Genomic DNA, 16,791 nt, shown 5'->3' with positions numbered 1-16,791 from the left:
TTTCAATTTTACATTTTACATAAAGATTTGATTCTTTAAAATACAGCACTTTCAGAAAAAAAGAAACATTTCCATTTTGCAGAGAGTTGGTAAAATAGTTGAGTGCAAAGGCACTTTCTGGAGTAAGTATTGTAAGGTTTTGCCGCTTATTGGATTTCAAAAAGATTTTTCTTTTAAGGTCTAACACTCACGTCTGATCTGTGTGTGCTAACTATATACAGGAATGTCGATCTGTAGCATTTCCTCTTCTACAAAGAATAATTATTTCATACTTTTTTCAGTTTTTTCTTTTTTTAAACAGGGAAAAAATAAAATACAGTTTTATGAAAAGCACAAAGCCGTATTTGTACACACTCCTGCCTATTATATACCTGCTGTCGTCAAAGTCTTTAAGAACTTCATTTTTCAGAAAGAAGAAATAATTTATACCTTCCAGGAGAAAAAATAGAACTGCATAATAATATAATTCTTATACTCCTTTTATACATTTTGAACGAAAATAGAGAAGAAAAGGAAGAGAGAAAAAAGATCATCAAGGCTTCAGTTCACTTCCAGTCAATCTTTCGGATTGAACACGGATAGATAAGATAGATATATAGAGAGGGCTATTATTAGAGTAATTGCATGATTATTATGAATTGGGGGGGGGTCTTGTTGCTATCTTACAGTTGGCTCATCGCAGTCTGTTTATCCAGAACCTCCAGGTAGTCTGGTTCTGTTTTTAGCTTCCCAGGGAGCAAAAGTGGGTGCTCATTGTTTCTGGATGGGTGATCGGCCCCGTAGTATTTCCTGGGGGTCCCGTACAGCACAGTTTTGTTCAACCTGTCCTGGTTGGTGACATGCCGCCGGGCTGTAGCAACCTCGTAGGGGGGCACGATGCAAGGTCTCTTAGGTAAAGTGCAAAAGTTGTAATTGAAAGGAGGTACACCTGCAGCTGTGGGCAGCTCTTGTTGGGCCTCTCCCCTAAGTTTTGATACAGCATCTCATGGGGCTCTGGAGACAAAACACATGATGTCGGTGATTTATCCATAAAATCCACTGTGCTGATGGTGTAGGTCCCTGGGCTGCGGGTGAGGACGTCATCCTTCTTTGCCTCCAGGGGCCCGAAGCTAAGCTCCTTCAGATTGCGGTAGTAAGCCACCTGCTCACCATCCTTCTGCATGTAAATGGGGTTTTGGCACATGGAGCCCACAGGTGGGGGGATGTAATTATACATGTGTGTTTCAGAGGTTTTGTCTTGGGTTGGTTCTGGAGTGTAGGAACCATATTGCACTTGGAAAGAGTTGAGATCTAAGTTGTTGGCACCTGTGGGCACGTGTTCTACCCCTTTGCGCCGTTTTAGAACAAAAACAAAGAGGCCTGCGCCAAAGCATACTGAAAGGATGAAAACAACAAGAAGCCCAAGAATCAGGACTGAAAGTGGGACCTCGGGGTGCAAGTCAGGGGTGTGGAGTCTGGATTCAGTGGGGCTGACAGAACTAAAAGAAGGGGAAGAAGAAGCAGAGGAGGGACTGGTGGCTTCAGTGCCAGGGCTTATTAACGTAGGGCTTTTTGTAGGGGGGGCATATTGTGGTGGGGGCACCTCACTAGGCTCAGGGCATATGGCCTCATTGCGAAGCGAGCGCAGCAGGCGACCCGCGTGCTTCGAGGGGGAATCACATGTGATCTCGTTGACCACCACGCTGGTACTGGACAGCTCCATCCAGTTTTTGAGCGCCACAATCTCGCAGGTACAGTCCCAGGGGTTCTCCTGCAGGTCAATCTGTATGAAGGCTGAGAGCTGGTCCAGAACACCTTTAACTGGAAGGTAGGAGAAATGATTATTCCGCAGGTTGAGCCTTGTTAACATGGTTCCTCCAAAAACGTTGTCAGGGAGCGACCGTAATAGATTGTTGTTGAGAAACAGCAGCTGCAGGTTATGCAGAGCATTGAATGTTTGTGGTAAAATGTCTTTGATGATGTTGTATTCCAAATACAGATACTGGAGCGACTGCAGACCGGCAAAAAGAGACTGAGTAAGTGTTTCAATGTAATTCCCATTGAGATAGAGACGTCTGAGGTTTGTCAGATTCTCAAATGCCCCCTCCTGAATCACTGCGATCCTGTTGTTTCCTAAATGGAGCAGCTCCAGTGAGCTGTACTCAGTCAGATCGTTTCTGTAAATGACTTGCAAGTAGTTACCAGTCAGGTGGAGTTTTCTTTGGGTAGGAAGGCTTGGGGTTGAGCTCACTGATGTTGTGCAGCTTCCTTTCCTGGCAGTTAATGTTCAGTCCGCTGTCAGGGTTTTGTGATGTGCACACACACACACTGGGACACAGCATGGGCACAGGGGAGCGGGTCTGGTAAACCATTATGGGCCCAAAGGACGTTTTTATCCTTTGAGATGCGAGCGGTGGGCCTATAGCGCATTTTTGGTGGGCGGGATGCTTTTGGGGCACGGGTGGGGATGACCATGCCGGGTTGGTATGTCGGGGGATGGGCTCCTTGAAAGTGAGAGTCAGACGGGGGGTGCACACGCTCGCCAGCATTCCTGCGCGGGCACAGATCCTGCTTTATGAGCTGGGTGATGTCTTTACCGTGCAGCCTGAACGGCGTCTCACAGACTATGTCCCCAACAAAGACGGAGATAGTGTCTAACCAGGATTTGAGAGGAATTAGATCACAGGTGCAATTCCAGGGGTTCTCCTCCAGCTGGATCTCCATGATGCCGCCTATGTGCTCCAGGACCCCGGCAAATGGCAGCATCTTAAGCCGGTTGCCACGTAAATCCAAGTGGGTAAGGAGCACAAAGCGGAAAATATTAGGGGGCAAAGACAACAACAGGTTATCATTAAGGATCAATACTTTGAGTTTATTCAGCTTACTGAAAGCACCAGGCTCTATGGCGCTGATGTAATTATAGTCTGCCTGTAAATATTCCAAACTCTCCAGTCCTGCAAAGGTGTCCTCTTTAATCACCTCCATGTTGTTGTTGTTCAAATGGAGCCGCTTCAGAAAGCGAAGCCCGTTAAAAGCCCCGGTTCGGATCTCCTGCAATCCATTATTCCCCAGATGCAGAGAGGTGACATTGCCATAACTGACAAACTCATTGGCACCGAGACGTGACAGGAAGTTTCCATTAAGAAAGAAATGGGAGATTTTGTTTGCCGGCGCCTGGAACTGACTGACGGTGGTAAATCCTTTATTCTCGCAGTTGATGTTCAGTATGTTCTCCCGTTCCTCGCAGGCGCAGCGGGTCTTGCAGATGTCTTTGGAGGCTGAAGTTTTGCGGCTCCCTGTTTCAGAACGTGACAGGCTAGTGACCGTGAGGACGCTCAGCAGTAGGACGCTGCTCAGCATTTTTACAGCCGAAAATGGTCGCTGAAATAGAGATCCAGCATTTAACTTTGCAGTGTTAGGCTCAGATGGAGAGGAAACAAATCGGGGGTGTTCTCACAGTAGAGAGAGAGGGGGTACGAAGAGGTAGAGGCGCGCTCTCTCTCACATACACACACAAAAACACTTACAGACACAAGCACACGGGCGCAGAAAACAAGCGCACCGCTGTGATCTGGTGTTAAAAAGGGACCGTGACGCACCAGACGTGCGCAAATCTCTCCATTGCCCTTCACTCTGAAATACAAAATCCGTCCCAAAAAAGGTCAATCCTTGAAAGGAAGAAAAGTGACACCACCGCAAATCACCAGGCTCTTGTGTGGTGGTGGCTGGACTTGGCACATTGTCAGAACCAGAGGAGACTTAGAGGGAGAAAAAGCCGCCTACTGCAACCCCCCTTTTTCCGTATAGAGAGCGTCAATTTATTCAGTGGCTTCATGCAGATCACCGGCAGCTGCAGCCAAACACCCAGAGACAGACACAGGCTGCAAAACGCTCCCTCTGCCCACAACCACACTTAAAACTCGCTTCATGATGTTGTCCAAGCAAAAAGAACCAAAAAAAACACTAACTCTTTTTTGTTAAAGATCCAGAAATAATGCGCCAAGACGCACCATGACGCACAGCCAGCGTTCCTCAGCGTCTTCTCCAACAGAAGGAAGAGCAGCAAAAGTGCAGTGGATGGTGGAAAAGAGGCGGAAAACAGAGCGCGGTGAGACAGAGATGAGACTTATATTCCTGGAGCCGAAGCATAACTACACAGACATACAGCTTGTACTGTGCTGTCTCCCCTCCTCCTCCGCTCCGCACGGCGAGAGCAGCACTGAGCGTCTGCTGCTGCTGCTGCTCCACTGCGTTAGTCTCTGCGCGTGCGTGCATGCGCGTGTTTGTGTGTGTGTGTGTGTATGTGTGTGTGAGATAGAGAGGAGCCAAGGGGCCGTTACGTCACCGACACAGTCAACATGAACACACACAAACTCTCTCTCTCTCTCTCTCTCAGACACCTACACACACACACACACACACACACACACACACACACACACTGGGTCTTTAAAACAGAAACCACGATCCTTAAAATCAGATTCATCAGTTCCTCGTGTCAAATTTCAATTAAACTTCAAAATATTCCAAGAGACTTTCACTCGAGCAAATGTGGTCAAATCCACCAAATTATTGCTATTCTATTTGTTACAATCATCTTTCCGTTTGGTTTCAGAATTTGATAATCAATATTTTTGTGACTCGTCACGTATAAGAGGTTCATTTAAACCATAACAATTCATTTAAGACCAGCCTCCTCTTTTGTTTTCATATGTTTTGCATATAACAGCCTCCACCTATCTGCTACAACAGCAAATAATCATGTTATTAATCAATATACCTGCCAAGTGTGATGTGATGCTCCAGTGTAGTCAGTATATCTTTTTTTAAATGTATTTATGAATTTGTTTTCTAACCGATGACTCCACTAGGAGGCAGGAAAGGCCTCTATTCAGGATCCCAGCATCTCACTCATTATTCCTTCCATTTACCTGTGTCTGTCTTCACACTTATTCATCATGTCAGTGTATGACACTTAAAGCGCAAGAAAGGTATTTAGTTTACTGACATTACAGAGAAAAAGGAAAAGAGATGAATATAATCATCACATAATCTAACATAATTTTTAATAGGTTTTCTGATACATGTGTCTAAAGGCTACATACAGTTTGTATGATATAAATGAACCAGTACTTAAATTATTAATTTAATATTAAATGTTAATGTTCAATGCTATATTTATATAAACGTCTGGAAATGTATGCTATTTACTTCAATTCTCAGGCTTAACTGACACTAATTATATCCATATATGATACATTAACAACACTATATTATGTATTTTGAACTCCATTATTATAGTAATCTTACTTTTATATTTTAATGTAATTTATTACAGTCCAAAACAAGTGACACGGGACCTTTGGAAGAGTCCTGGAGGCAGCGGTCACTGCAGTCGCCTTACTGCAGCCTGACTGAGGACTGACAACAGGCTGTGACAGCAGGCTCGAGGTGAAGACAAAAGGGTGAGGATGTTTTTCTGCTTGTCCGGGTCTGACAGGCCTTGTCTCTCTCTCTGAGGACATTCCCTGAGATTGAAAATAGACATACATGTATACTGTAGGAGCAATATCGGAAGTTTATAGGACGGTTAAGTCCTATGTAATCTAAATGAAATGGTGAACGTTATATTCAGCCTTTTTCTGTATTATCTTCTTATAGAGGATGAGGGCAGTCTCAGATTTCAGTGTCTGATAATTTATGGGGTGAAGGAGTTTTGAAGGGAAAAGCCTGCAGGTTTCCACAGGAGGCCAGATAGGTATATATTGTCAGAGCGCTCCACAGCACATTTGTCAAGTCAATCACAGGCCACTGAGGATTGTTGTACCTGAAGCGTATGTTTGTTTGTGCGATAAAGAAGAAGAAAAAGGACTAGTTACTATTCTATCCCAGTACTTTTAAATTCGATATTAATCTTTCCTTTTACATCCATCCATATATTACCTATACCACTCCTTATTTGAAGTATACAGAGTGCATGGGGCTGCTTCCAATCCCAGCCAGCTTTGAGCGAACTGGGGAAGTACTTTTATTTATGTCTAGTATCTAGCTATGGTTTGGTCATAAACCCTGCCTCCTCTATGTTAAGGAAAGAACATGGACCACATTAAAGGGTAAAAGTGCACATCCATTGATGTCTGTCATTTTAGGGAGTTCTTATCGCATTGATGCATGTCAAAGCCTAGTTATTTGGTGTTAAGAATGGCTGTATTATATCTTTATATATAAGAATGACTCACAATTGGTTAATTGCATGTTATGGCAAGATTTCCCTATAGTGGCTCCATCCCCTAATTGCTACTTTGCAATATCTGTACGCAAGATGGCAGCTATCTACCCAGGATAGTTTGGCTTCATTTCTTAATACTGGGAAGAAAGCAGATGTGTCATCCATCTTCGTAGCACTTTACTCCCATTATTTTGCTCTCAGCATTGTAGATTCTTTAATTCAATTAAGAGTTACGCCTGTATTGCTGGGGAAGAAAAGTCCCCCAACTAGACAGCTAGCTTACTGTCAGTTAGCACACTCAGTGCACTTCCTGTTAAACTGCTGGCTAACAGGAAGTTTTATTCAAAAGTTAAATTTGTATATTTGACCTCGTATTTCTCTGCTAACCATCCCTCTTTTTAAAGCATATGCCTTGACAGAGGAGGTTAAATAAAATGTGGACAGGCCAGCACAGCTAATGGGCCACAATCGCTTCCTCTGTTTTCCTCCACTTTCTCTAAAAGGTCAGGGCTGTCAGGATGACTTGCTACTGTTCAAGGCACAAAGTTCACTGAAAAGAAAAAATAAATGAAATGATTTACAAGGGAATATAGCGGATGCTGATGGGAGAAAATTTATTTTGCCACTGTCCGGGCTAACTTTGTAGTAACAAATATTATACAAGGATGTGTGGATACACTTCAACACCTTGTTGTGTTACGGCCTTGAGTGTTCAACTTTCTAAAAGATAGAACTAAATAGATTGAAGTTTCTCTTATTGTTGTTTGTTTCTTCTCTTATATGTTATTATGCTCTTGTTTTTTCAACCCAATAACTCTTTTTTTTATCTTTTTTGTGTGTGGAAGAGTGTTTTTGGGGACACACAGAAATGTGTGGGGTCCAACTGAGATCATGAAGAAGTGCACAAGATGACTTATGAGAGTGTTTTGCTTGATCTGGTGCAGAAACGCAGAAGGAGATTGAGGGATTGCTGCTGTAATGGTTTTGACATATATCTGTGAATGTAGCTGGCATGCTGGAGCTCAGTGTGGGAATGTCACAGTGGATCAGGTTTCATAAATGGCTCAGAAGAGTGATGTTTGAAAAGGAGAAACAATCCAACAAGTCATTGTTCATGAGTCAGAAGTTGGTCTTGGGTATTTCCAATAAAGTTCTGAGTCATATCAAAAAGTCTGAATTGTCAAGTTTTTTGAGTAGCAATGAGCTGGCATTTCAACAACTAATAAATGATATTAATATAATATACAATACATCTAAACAAAGCCAATAATAAAAATCCGTAGTTTTTAGGGTTAGGTATCGAGAACCGGTACCAATATGGTACCAGTTCCAATACAACCAGTACCTACCCGGACCAAAATGCAGCGCAGATTTCAGTGCTTCAATCCGGTGCCTGAGCCAATTGAAATAAATGACAGCAACAAAACATGCAGTTTAATTAACTAAACTTGCGTAAAATGTCTTATAAACAGGAATAATTTCAGGCTGCAACATGAAAAACGGAGTTGGTTCCAAAACAGTACAAAACTAGCGATAACCAAACTTTTTAGAGCAGGCACCATTTTACAGCGCGAGCACAAATAGTGCCATTTGACGGAAAAATGCCGAAAGCTAAACGCTCCAAGGTGTAGCTGTATTTCTCATCAAAGGATAGAAATAACGGGACGTGCAGCAAATGCAACAAAGTAATTGCCAGTAAAGGGGGGACCACATAGAATCTGATGAAACATCTGGCAACGCATAATGTCGTCTTGAAAGCGGAGGCATGCACCGTATTTGAGTGTCTGCGTGAGCGCGAGCTAGTGATGGGAAGTTCGGATCTTTTTACCGTGTCGGTTCTTTGAATCTCGTTCACTAGAATGAACGAATCTCTTTTTGAGTCATTCGTTCGTTTCAACCGGGGGGTGCAAACGATCCAAAGACTCGTACCCGGCAGATGAACGAATCGTTCAACTCCCGACGTGTTTCGTTCATCTGCCCACAGAGTCTTCGGCCAACGTGTCGGCCACACAGAGCGAGCTCATTTCGCCGGTGACCGCGGTGCAGACGGAGGACGGGAAAATCGCTCCTCAGAAAAGCAAGCCAAGCTCCGGGGCGGCGGGGCTCCAGTGCCCCCGGTCACCTACATGCACATCTGCGAGATGGAGGTGTTCAGCTGTTCCTGCTGAGGCCCGGCGCCTCAATACCACTGCACGTCCACCCGGACATGAACGGGGATCTACGGAGCTGCTGATCCGCACGCTGCCAGCACATCCAGCTGGCCCGCCGCATCTGCGGACACAGAGCTTAAACTGTTGCTGATCCACTGACTATAACAACGCCGCATTCCTACACTTATAAAATGTAATTCAATGTGGAATAATCCAAGTATTCAGAATACGTTACTCAGATTAGTTAAAAAAATGAGCATGCCTTGTGTTAATACTTAAAATGACTTTGATTAAATTACTTAAATGCACACCGATTTGTTATTCTGGTTTCTGTAATGAGCAGTTAAATAAAAATGTGGGAAAGAATATTGTACAGTATCTAATATTGTGTTGGTCATATTTAAATCATTCATTACGAATTTTTGGGAGGAAAGAGGATAAAATAAAAGAATCGCATATTAAATCTTAATCGCAATAATTGGGGGGGGGGGGGGGGGGGATCGCATTTAGATTATTTCCCCATATCGTTCAGCCCTATTCAAAAGTCATAATGACTGGTTTTGTTATTTTCACTTTACATTTACACTTACAGTTTAGTGCAGTGTAATTATTTCCTGTGATAATTAAATGCCAGTGTGACTATAAATGACAATTTAAAACCATACAAACTGTCATGTTTTACTGTATATAATAGGAGGTTTTCTTAAAAAAAAATGATCTGCCACACACAAGCTGTCAGTCATGGCTGCTTTTTAACAGCGGTCCCGCGATAGGGAATGAGGTATCTGTTTCCTCTTCTGAGCCTATGGAGGTCACGTGGAAAATGATCCAAAGACTCGTAACCGGCAGATGAACAAATCGTTCACCTCACAAACGTGTCTTCAGATCAGTGATTCGTTCTTCTGCCAACAGAGTCTTCGGATCAGTGATTCGTTCATCTGCCAGATACGAGTCTTCGGATCATTTTCCACGTGACCTGCAGCAGCCTATGCAACAGTCCCGATGCGCGGCCACGAGAAAATGAACGAATCATTCTTTGAGAGGACTCGTTACTCCCGACTCCTTGTAACGATTCGTTCAAAACGAACGAATCGTTCACGAACGACACAACACTAGTGCGAGCCCATGCCAAGCACATCAGCGGGCAATGAGGAGACTGGTCCTAACCCCAAGAAAGGGGATACCGATGATGACAACAGCAGCCTTACCTCAGGTTGGTAATGTAACGTTGATTGCAAATCTTGCATTTATAAAAGTAGGACTTAATAACAAATGCTAAATTAGGCATTGTAACTATGTTTAAGTCAGCTATCACAACAGTGTAAATAATCAGCATGCGTGTTTTATCGGCAAACCTTTGCGTTGTCATGTCCATTATCCATTATTAAACTTAAGTATACTTGTGCATATCGATTGTTTTCAATAGAATGGCCGATGTTTAACAAACTGTCCGATAACTTACATAGCTACGCATAGCTATATGCAGTGATGCTTGTGTTGCCTGTAAAATATTTAACATGATTTATGTTTATATTTTTGGGTATCCACCTTCAAAAGTGACCCCATTCACCTTGGCAAAAAGGCTAATTTACCAAAAGAGAAGGTGGAGGACCTCCATAGGTATGTGACCACATTTGTGTTCAAGGGACTGCATTCTTTTTCCATGGTTCAGGTAAAAAAAAAAGTGATGTGAAAACAATATATGTATAAAATCTGTTCTATTAAGACAATTCGTCAAAAAGACAAATAAATATCTTCAATTTTATTTCATACAGAGAGATAACCACTGCCCTCAATCCTCGCTACCGACCTCCATCCAGGGATGATCTGTCCAACACACTGATTTCTGCATGGTACTCTGTTGAGAAACAGAATGTTATTCAGGAGTTAGCACAAGTTAAAAAGGCTGCTTTTACATGTGATGGGTGGACCAGTGTGGCACAGGACCACTATGTAACAGTGACTGTACACTACACCAGTCATCATGGCCACATTTAGCAGAAGGTGCTAAGAACCAAAGCTGTATACGAGTCACAGACAGGCCTGGTGGTGGCAGATGAGATAACTAGCATTCTGGTGGAATTCTCGCTGAAAACAAAAGTTGTAGCTGCCACAGTAGACAACGCCAGCAATATGGATGTCGCACTGAAGGCCTTAGAGTTTTTAAAGGTGGGTTGCTTTGCCCATACCCTAAACCTGGCAGCACAGAAAGTGTACAGCATCACTGCCGTGAAAAAGTGGTGTGCCAAACTTAGAGCTGTCGTGGTGTGGCTTAAGAGGTCCACCATGGCCAAAACGGTCCTGCAGGTGAAGCAACGACTTAAGTAGCGTAGCCTTAAAAATCAAAAAGAAATATATGTTTGTTTCAAACATCTCCAGCAGTGTAGATTGTAAATAAAAATGTGTATTTGTGTTTGAGGTCTGCCAGAACACAACGTGATTCTGGATGTCAAAAAAAAAAATGACATGTAAAAATGACATGTAATGTCAGAACACAATGGAACTCACTTTTCCTGATGGTGGAGAAGTTTTTGGAGCAGTCGCCGGCCATCCAGGCAGCATCACTGGACCAACGACTCAGGAAGCCAATGGAGAAAGACAGGTGAGTTGATGGATTAGAAGATCAGTTGTTAAACAATGAGTAATAACATAATAATAGTTGATATTTAATCTTCAGATCTTCTTTTTAACCTAAGAATGGAAAGGCTCACTGCTGACGACTTCCAGAAAGCAGAGGACTTTATCAACACCATGAAGCTGTTATACACTTCAACCCTCTGTGTATCCAGTGAGAGGTCCCCCACATGTGGCCAAATTATCCCCATACTGACTAAGCTGGAGGTGCATTTGAAGGTGGCTGAAGAGGACACTGTGTTTACCAGTGCTATAAAAGAGAAGGTAGGGCAGGTCTGAAAAAACGATACCAGGTATTTTCCATTTCCTTTCAACGCCTATGCTTACAAAGAAAGAGGGCAAACTATATCATTTTTAGAGTTAGACGCTAAATAGTTTTTCATGTTTTCATTACAGGATGGTGACATTCAGAACATCCTCCAGGAGGCCACTTTGATGGACCCCCGCTTCAAGGGCAGACTTGTGTGTCCTTCAAGCGCAGTGCAACATAACTGTGGTGTCCTGTCATTTTAGTTTGTTAATTTCAGTCTCTTCAGTGTATTTTCTGTTTCCTGTTTTATTTTGTAGTATCTGTCCCTTGTGTGTGGTTTCTATCGTCACTTCCTTTCGGTGATTGTCTTCCAAGTCCTCATGTGTTTCACCTGTGGTTAATTACTCCTGCCTTCCCTCTGTGTCTCTATTTAAGTCTCTGTGTTCCCCAAGCCCTTTGTCGGTTCGTACTCGTTGTTGTGCTACACGTTTCTACATGTAGTCTTCTTTAGGTTTGTTTGTTCCTGCTGTCTCGACCAGCTTGCTCGTTCCTTGTTCTCCGTGCGCCTTGTCGCCAGAGTTACTTGTGTTAGTGTTCCTGTTTTGTTTTTGTCTTGTTTAAAGCCTTTTATTATATAAAATATAAAAAAAAAAAAAAAAAATTGTTTGTAACCTCTGCATCCTGGGTCCATCTCCTTCCACCAAATCCTAACAATAACAGGTATTTTATGCTCATCCATGTTTACCATGTGTGCTCATGCCTTTTATGCTTATCCTTGTTTCCCATAGCAGCCTGTTACAGTTTCTATGATGAAGTAATGCTATTTATACGTGCAAAATTGTGTCTACAGCTTCCAATGGAAGGCCTTCAAGACATTGAGGAAGATGTATCGGATGACCATGAGGAGGACAAGGCAGAGAAACATGTAAATATATAATCATGAAACATCTCAAATTAATGCATTTTCCTTTGAAGCATGTTTGTCTAAACACTACTTTTATGTATTTTTCGTGACAAGAAGTCAGCCATAGAGTAGCTGTTTGAGGATGAGGACCGAGAGCTTCTAAAAACAACGACCACTGAAGGCAGTGCCCTCTCCATCACTGAACAGGTCCAGAAAGAGATCGAAATATACAAAAGTCTGCCTTCAATCCCATCAGGACAAGACCCTGCAGCCTGGTGGTGGATGAAGCAGGACAGCCTGCCCATATTGTCTGTACTTTCAGACACATACCTGTGTGTACAGGCCTCATCTACACCATCTGAGAGGGTTTTCTCCTGTGCAGGTCATGCAATTAGTAAGGAAATGTGTCGTATTTTGCTGGAGAAGGCAAATATGCTCATATTTCTGCAAAATAATTGCTGAAGTATTGAAGTGTTTGTTCAGAGAGTTTTTGTTTTTGTATTCATTTTTATTTAAGTTAAGTATAATTTAAACTTTTGTTAACAGTTAATTTATATGGCAATAAAAAAAGCCTTTCTTAAATGTCGTCAAGCTTCGTTTTGTAAGTATCGGTGAGAGTGAAGTATGTCACATGATTGGAGCAGCGCTGCTAGAGTTGGCTACCTGAACTAGCTCGCAGGCGTCGCTTCATTTCTGGGAAGCGGGCTAAGACACACCTCTGTGACTACAATACTTAAAGTTAAAATGTATTTATTTTCACAATCTGGTAATACATATGAAATTGTGTATGCTGATATTCAAATAAAGGGGTTGAGATTATCTGCTTTTTTGTGTAAAGCCTGTCTGAGCATCTGACATCTGTTGTGTATTTTCTTATCTGACTTGAGTTTTGGTGATTTTGCTTAGTTAAGTGTTGTCATATCAGGTGACGTGCACATGCAAGTATGTAGATCTGCATGTATAATATTGTAAGTAACAGTTATGTAGTAACTGGTCTGTTTTAAATTTAGCGCTTTTCTAGTCTTGAGGACCGCTCAACTTTTACAGTTTTTGCGATTTACCCTTCACATATATGGAGGTAGATTTGTGTCTTTATTATGCAATCAAAAAGAATAGGTTTGAGAGCAAAACTTTCCACACTGCAATCAAAAAATAGATTTGAGAGCAAAACTATCAACACTGCAATCAAATGTTTTATTGCAAGTTAAATAAATGTGATTAAAAATGTATTAATGGGAATCCAAAAGTTTTGTTTGCAAATCCAAAAGTTTTGTTTGCGAATCCAAAAGGTATGTTTCAACTGGTGCATGTAGATTGCTTTTGTTTAACGATATGTGGATGTTGTAATGGGTTAAAAAATACATATTATTTTATCAGCCTGTAGCTGCTAGCTTAGCTCAATTAGCTAGTCATAGGTACGTTACGTGCCCAGGCTGCCTATTAGCCTGCATGACGTTGTGCATGTAGCTACTAGTTAACAGGACTATTTTTGTTCAACGATCTAACGTCAGTTTATGTTCTATTTGTGATGTGCTGTATTATTTGATCAGCCTGTTGCCAGCTTAGTTAGCGTTAGTCACTTTCTCATCTTAGGTGTAGCGCTAGCTGAGCTGTCTGGGTTTCCATCCACATGTTTTTGTGTGCGTTTTCAATGTTAATAATAGCGGCAGACGAAAACATCAGATCTGTGTGGAGCGATGAGGAGACCGTAACCTTCCTCAAATAAATACATGAATCAATGTCATATTTCCATCGTGTTTTCTACATTGTTTTTCAACGTTTGAGGTTTGATTGGCGCTGCGCCAACTACTGCTTATCTCGATGAACCAACTTTTGGGCCACCAACCAAAATTAACCTTTGGGAATATGGCTTTATGGTTACTTAGCTTTATAAGTATGGGAATGTGTAGTGACACGGTATTATTGGTGTTACTGGTGGTGAAAATGGCTTAAACACATAGCTTATAATACTTTCTCTGTTTCCCAGAATGGAAAACCAACCGGGCAGATCACAGGCCCAGGTAGGGTATTGGCTCATTTTTTCAAATTTATATTTGTTCATGGTGTTGTCATTGTGGGAAATAAGGGACCAAATATTACTTGTTTTCCAGTATTGTCCTGTAGTATTGTACAGCTTGTGCATTACCGAAATTAATTGTTAATAACATTTATGCTATGCTCTGTATGATCACATTACAATGTTATGCACCTTAACTCCCATTCCAGTATGACCAGTCTTCAGCAACTGAAGCTGCTCAGCATTTCATGTCCTTGCTCACCAGAGCAATTCCTGAAGATCAAAGACAGGGTCCGAGTAAGAGTATGGAGAGACCTACTGTTGCGTCTGAGATGGCCAGGTAGTAAAGCAAAAGGGCCAGTTCAGGTGTTACACAATGTTGCTAAACATTTCCATATGCCATTGTGATTCAAGGCACTTGCAAATATGTTTTATTTTCTTCCAAAAATAACCATACACAGAGTTTCTACTTATTACTATGATTTGCTAATTGAATTAAAGTAAATTAATTCATTACATTTAATGACCTAATCATCCCTGTTAGCACTAGTGCTATCATATATAGTATGTCACAAAGTGGTGTTGTAGTGCTATTGCTTCAGCAATTCAGTGCAATTTTATCTGATTTCTGTTCTGATTTATTTTTAAAGAGCTGAATTGTTTGTCTTTGAAAAATGACCTGGGCTGTTTGCATAGTTGACACATCTATTAGGCCTAGTGACTGATTTTAATTGATTTGTAACATTAAGATTGTTCTAAAAATCATATAGATCCTTCCCTGGATATTTCAAACGCAATGGAAAAAACCGAAGTCACCCCTTCAGAAGACCAGCAAAAGTTGTGACGACGTGGAAGCCACTCGATGTATCATTTTTCTTGCTTGATTCAAAAACTGACACATCCCAATCCATATCTGCCGAGCTGGAGCTCATGCAAGCAGGGCTGGGAAAGAGGGCGTTGTCTATCACATCTGACTTAACGCATTCAGAGGTGGGATGTCTGATGAACTTAAGTGCACATATTTTGTTCCCAAAGTGTATCAACAGTATTGATTGTGTGGCAATAGAGCTATACTGTCTAAATTCAAGCTGTTGACTTTTTTCTTTCCTTTTTTTTGTTAGTTATCCAGTTCACTAAGGACAACATATCCAAAGATGAATGATCTTCAAGACAGATGGCTTCTTTTCAAAGCAGCAGGTGCACTTTATTTCCCAACAGCAAGTTATTCATCCAATAGAGAAAAAATAAATGCACTATGCTTTAGGGTTATGCACCATTTTAATTGTTGTGTTACTTGCTTTAAAAGGCGGAAATGGAAGGAGAAAACTGTCTGCAATCGCATTAGAGGCAGAGGGATACACTGGTTCTGTCATCAAAAGAGCCTCAGGTGGAGGAAAACAGATGTTATATATAGTGACCCTCCAAGATGAGCTAGATTTAACACCACTACCAGCAGATGCACCGGAATTTGCTCGTATGCCAACAGCAACATGCAAACAATGCAAGACAGTGATGCCATTGCAGGTGTTGGCTCTGCACATTGACCACTGCAACAAGACATCAAGCTCGGAAACTGAGGTAAATTTTTTTCCTATGTCACTTAGGCATGTGAGATCAAAGCTGTAAAAGTCCAGCTTCCAGTTCTAACTTCAGGGTTATCTGTTGTGAACTCCACTCCCAGCCTCAGCATATCAATAAAATGGCATAAATGTACAAGTTTTACTTCTCTGCTCAGGAGGCAATGAGCAACATTGCTTTCAGCAGGTACAGCAACTGAGTCAAAAAACAATAAGTATGGCATGGAGGGCAACAGCCAAAAAATGAGTCATAAACATAACGGATACATATCAAGTTCTTTACAAAGTTGTCAGTCTTTGTTGCACTTAAAAATGATCCCGCGATATCTATGCCTTAAAGCTGCGTAGTTGAACTTTTTTTCGTTAAAATACACTTACATTTTGTGTAAGAAGAATGTAAATGAGTTAGGACTTAGTGAGCGGGACGGGAGTGGGCGGGGAAAGCTTTGTTTTGAATCCACTGCTTATTTTGAAAATTTGCGCCTCCTTCCGACGCTGACGTAATCTTCCACACTGCAGGTTTAACAATTCTGTTCTCATTTTCAATGTGCCTGCATATAGGCAGGTGAGGTCCAATGTCCAGTATGCACAACAACATTTCCAGGGTCAGACATAGAACTACATGCAAGCTTCTGCGGTGAAAGGTGATTGTGTGTCAACTTGCATTACGTATCTTTGTTAGGGTTGCTCGAATTCCTAGGCAGTTCCAAGATGGCTCTGTGTTCATTATGGTTATAATGGATTTTTACATAAAAATAAAATTATATTTATCTCACAGGTCAGATGTGAGGTAATAGACAATAATCTAGAACTGTATGTTTAAAGGACAAGTATAAATGTATTCCTTTTGTTTTTATATTAGTATGGGAAAGGATCTTTGCCAGCTTGACACAGTCAAGACATGCTCAGATCTGGATCATATATCATGGTAACCAATCTGGTCGTGTACCATTTCATTAATTTGTTAAAATACAGTGCATTGTGTAGTTCATTTGAATAATTTGAAAATTTGAAACTTTCCACAGTGAGGAAGATGTTCTTTATTGGGTAA

General features: G+C 41.6%; 1 protein-coding gene across 1 annotated transcript; it reads right to left on the bottom strand.

Annotated features, from left to right (window-relative positions):
• On the bottom strand, window positions 1–4,144 carry LOC133958363 (SLIT and NTRK-like protein 2). The gene is given in 4 exon segments (XM_062393109.1): window positions 1–953; window positions 956–2,197; window positions 2,199–2,366; window positions 2,368–4,144. Coding segments are annotated over 4 exon segments (2,673 nt in total). The 5' UTR covers window positions 3,340–4,144; the 3' UTR covers window positions 1–662.
• Window positions 4,145–16,791: the final 12,647 nt, after the last annotated feature.

The sequence above is a fragment of the Platichthys flesus genome, chromosome 8, assembly GCF_949316205.1.
Source record: "Platichthys flesus chromosome 8, fPlaFle2.1, whole genome shotgun sequence".
In the NCBI taxonomy this organism is placed as follows: domain Eukaryota; kingdom Metazoa; phylum Chordata; class Actinopteri; order Pleuronectiformes; family Pleuronectidae; genus Platichthys; species Platichthys flesus.
Note: the sequence above shows the minus strand (reverse complement) of the source record. Positions and strands in the feature narration are given on the sequence as shown.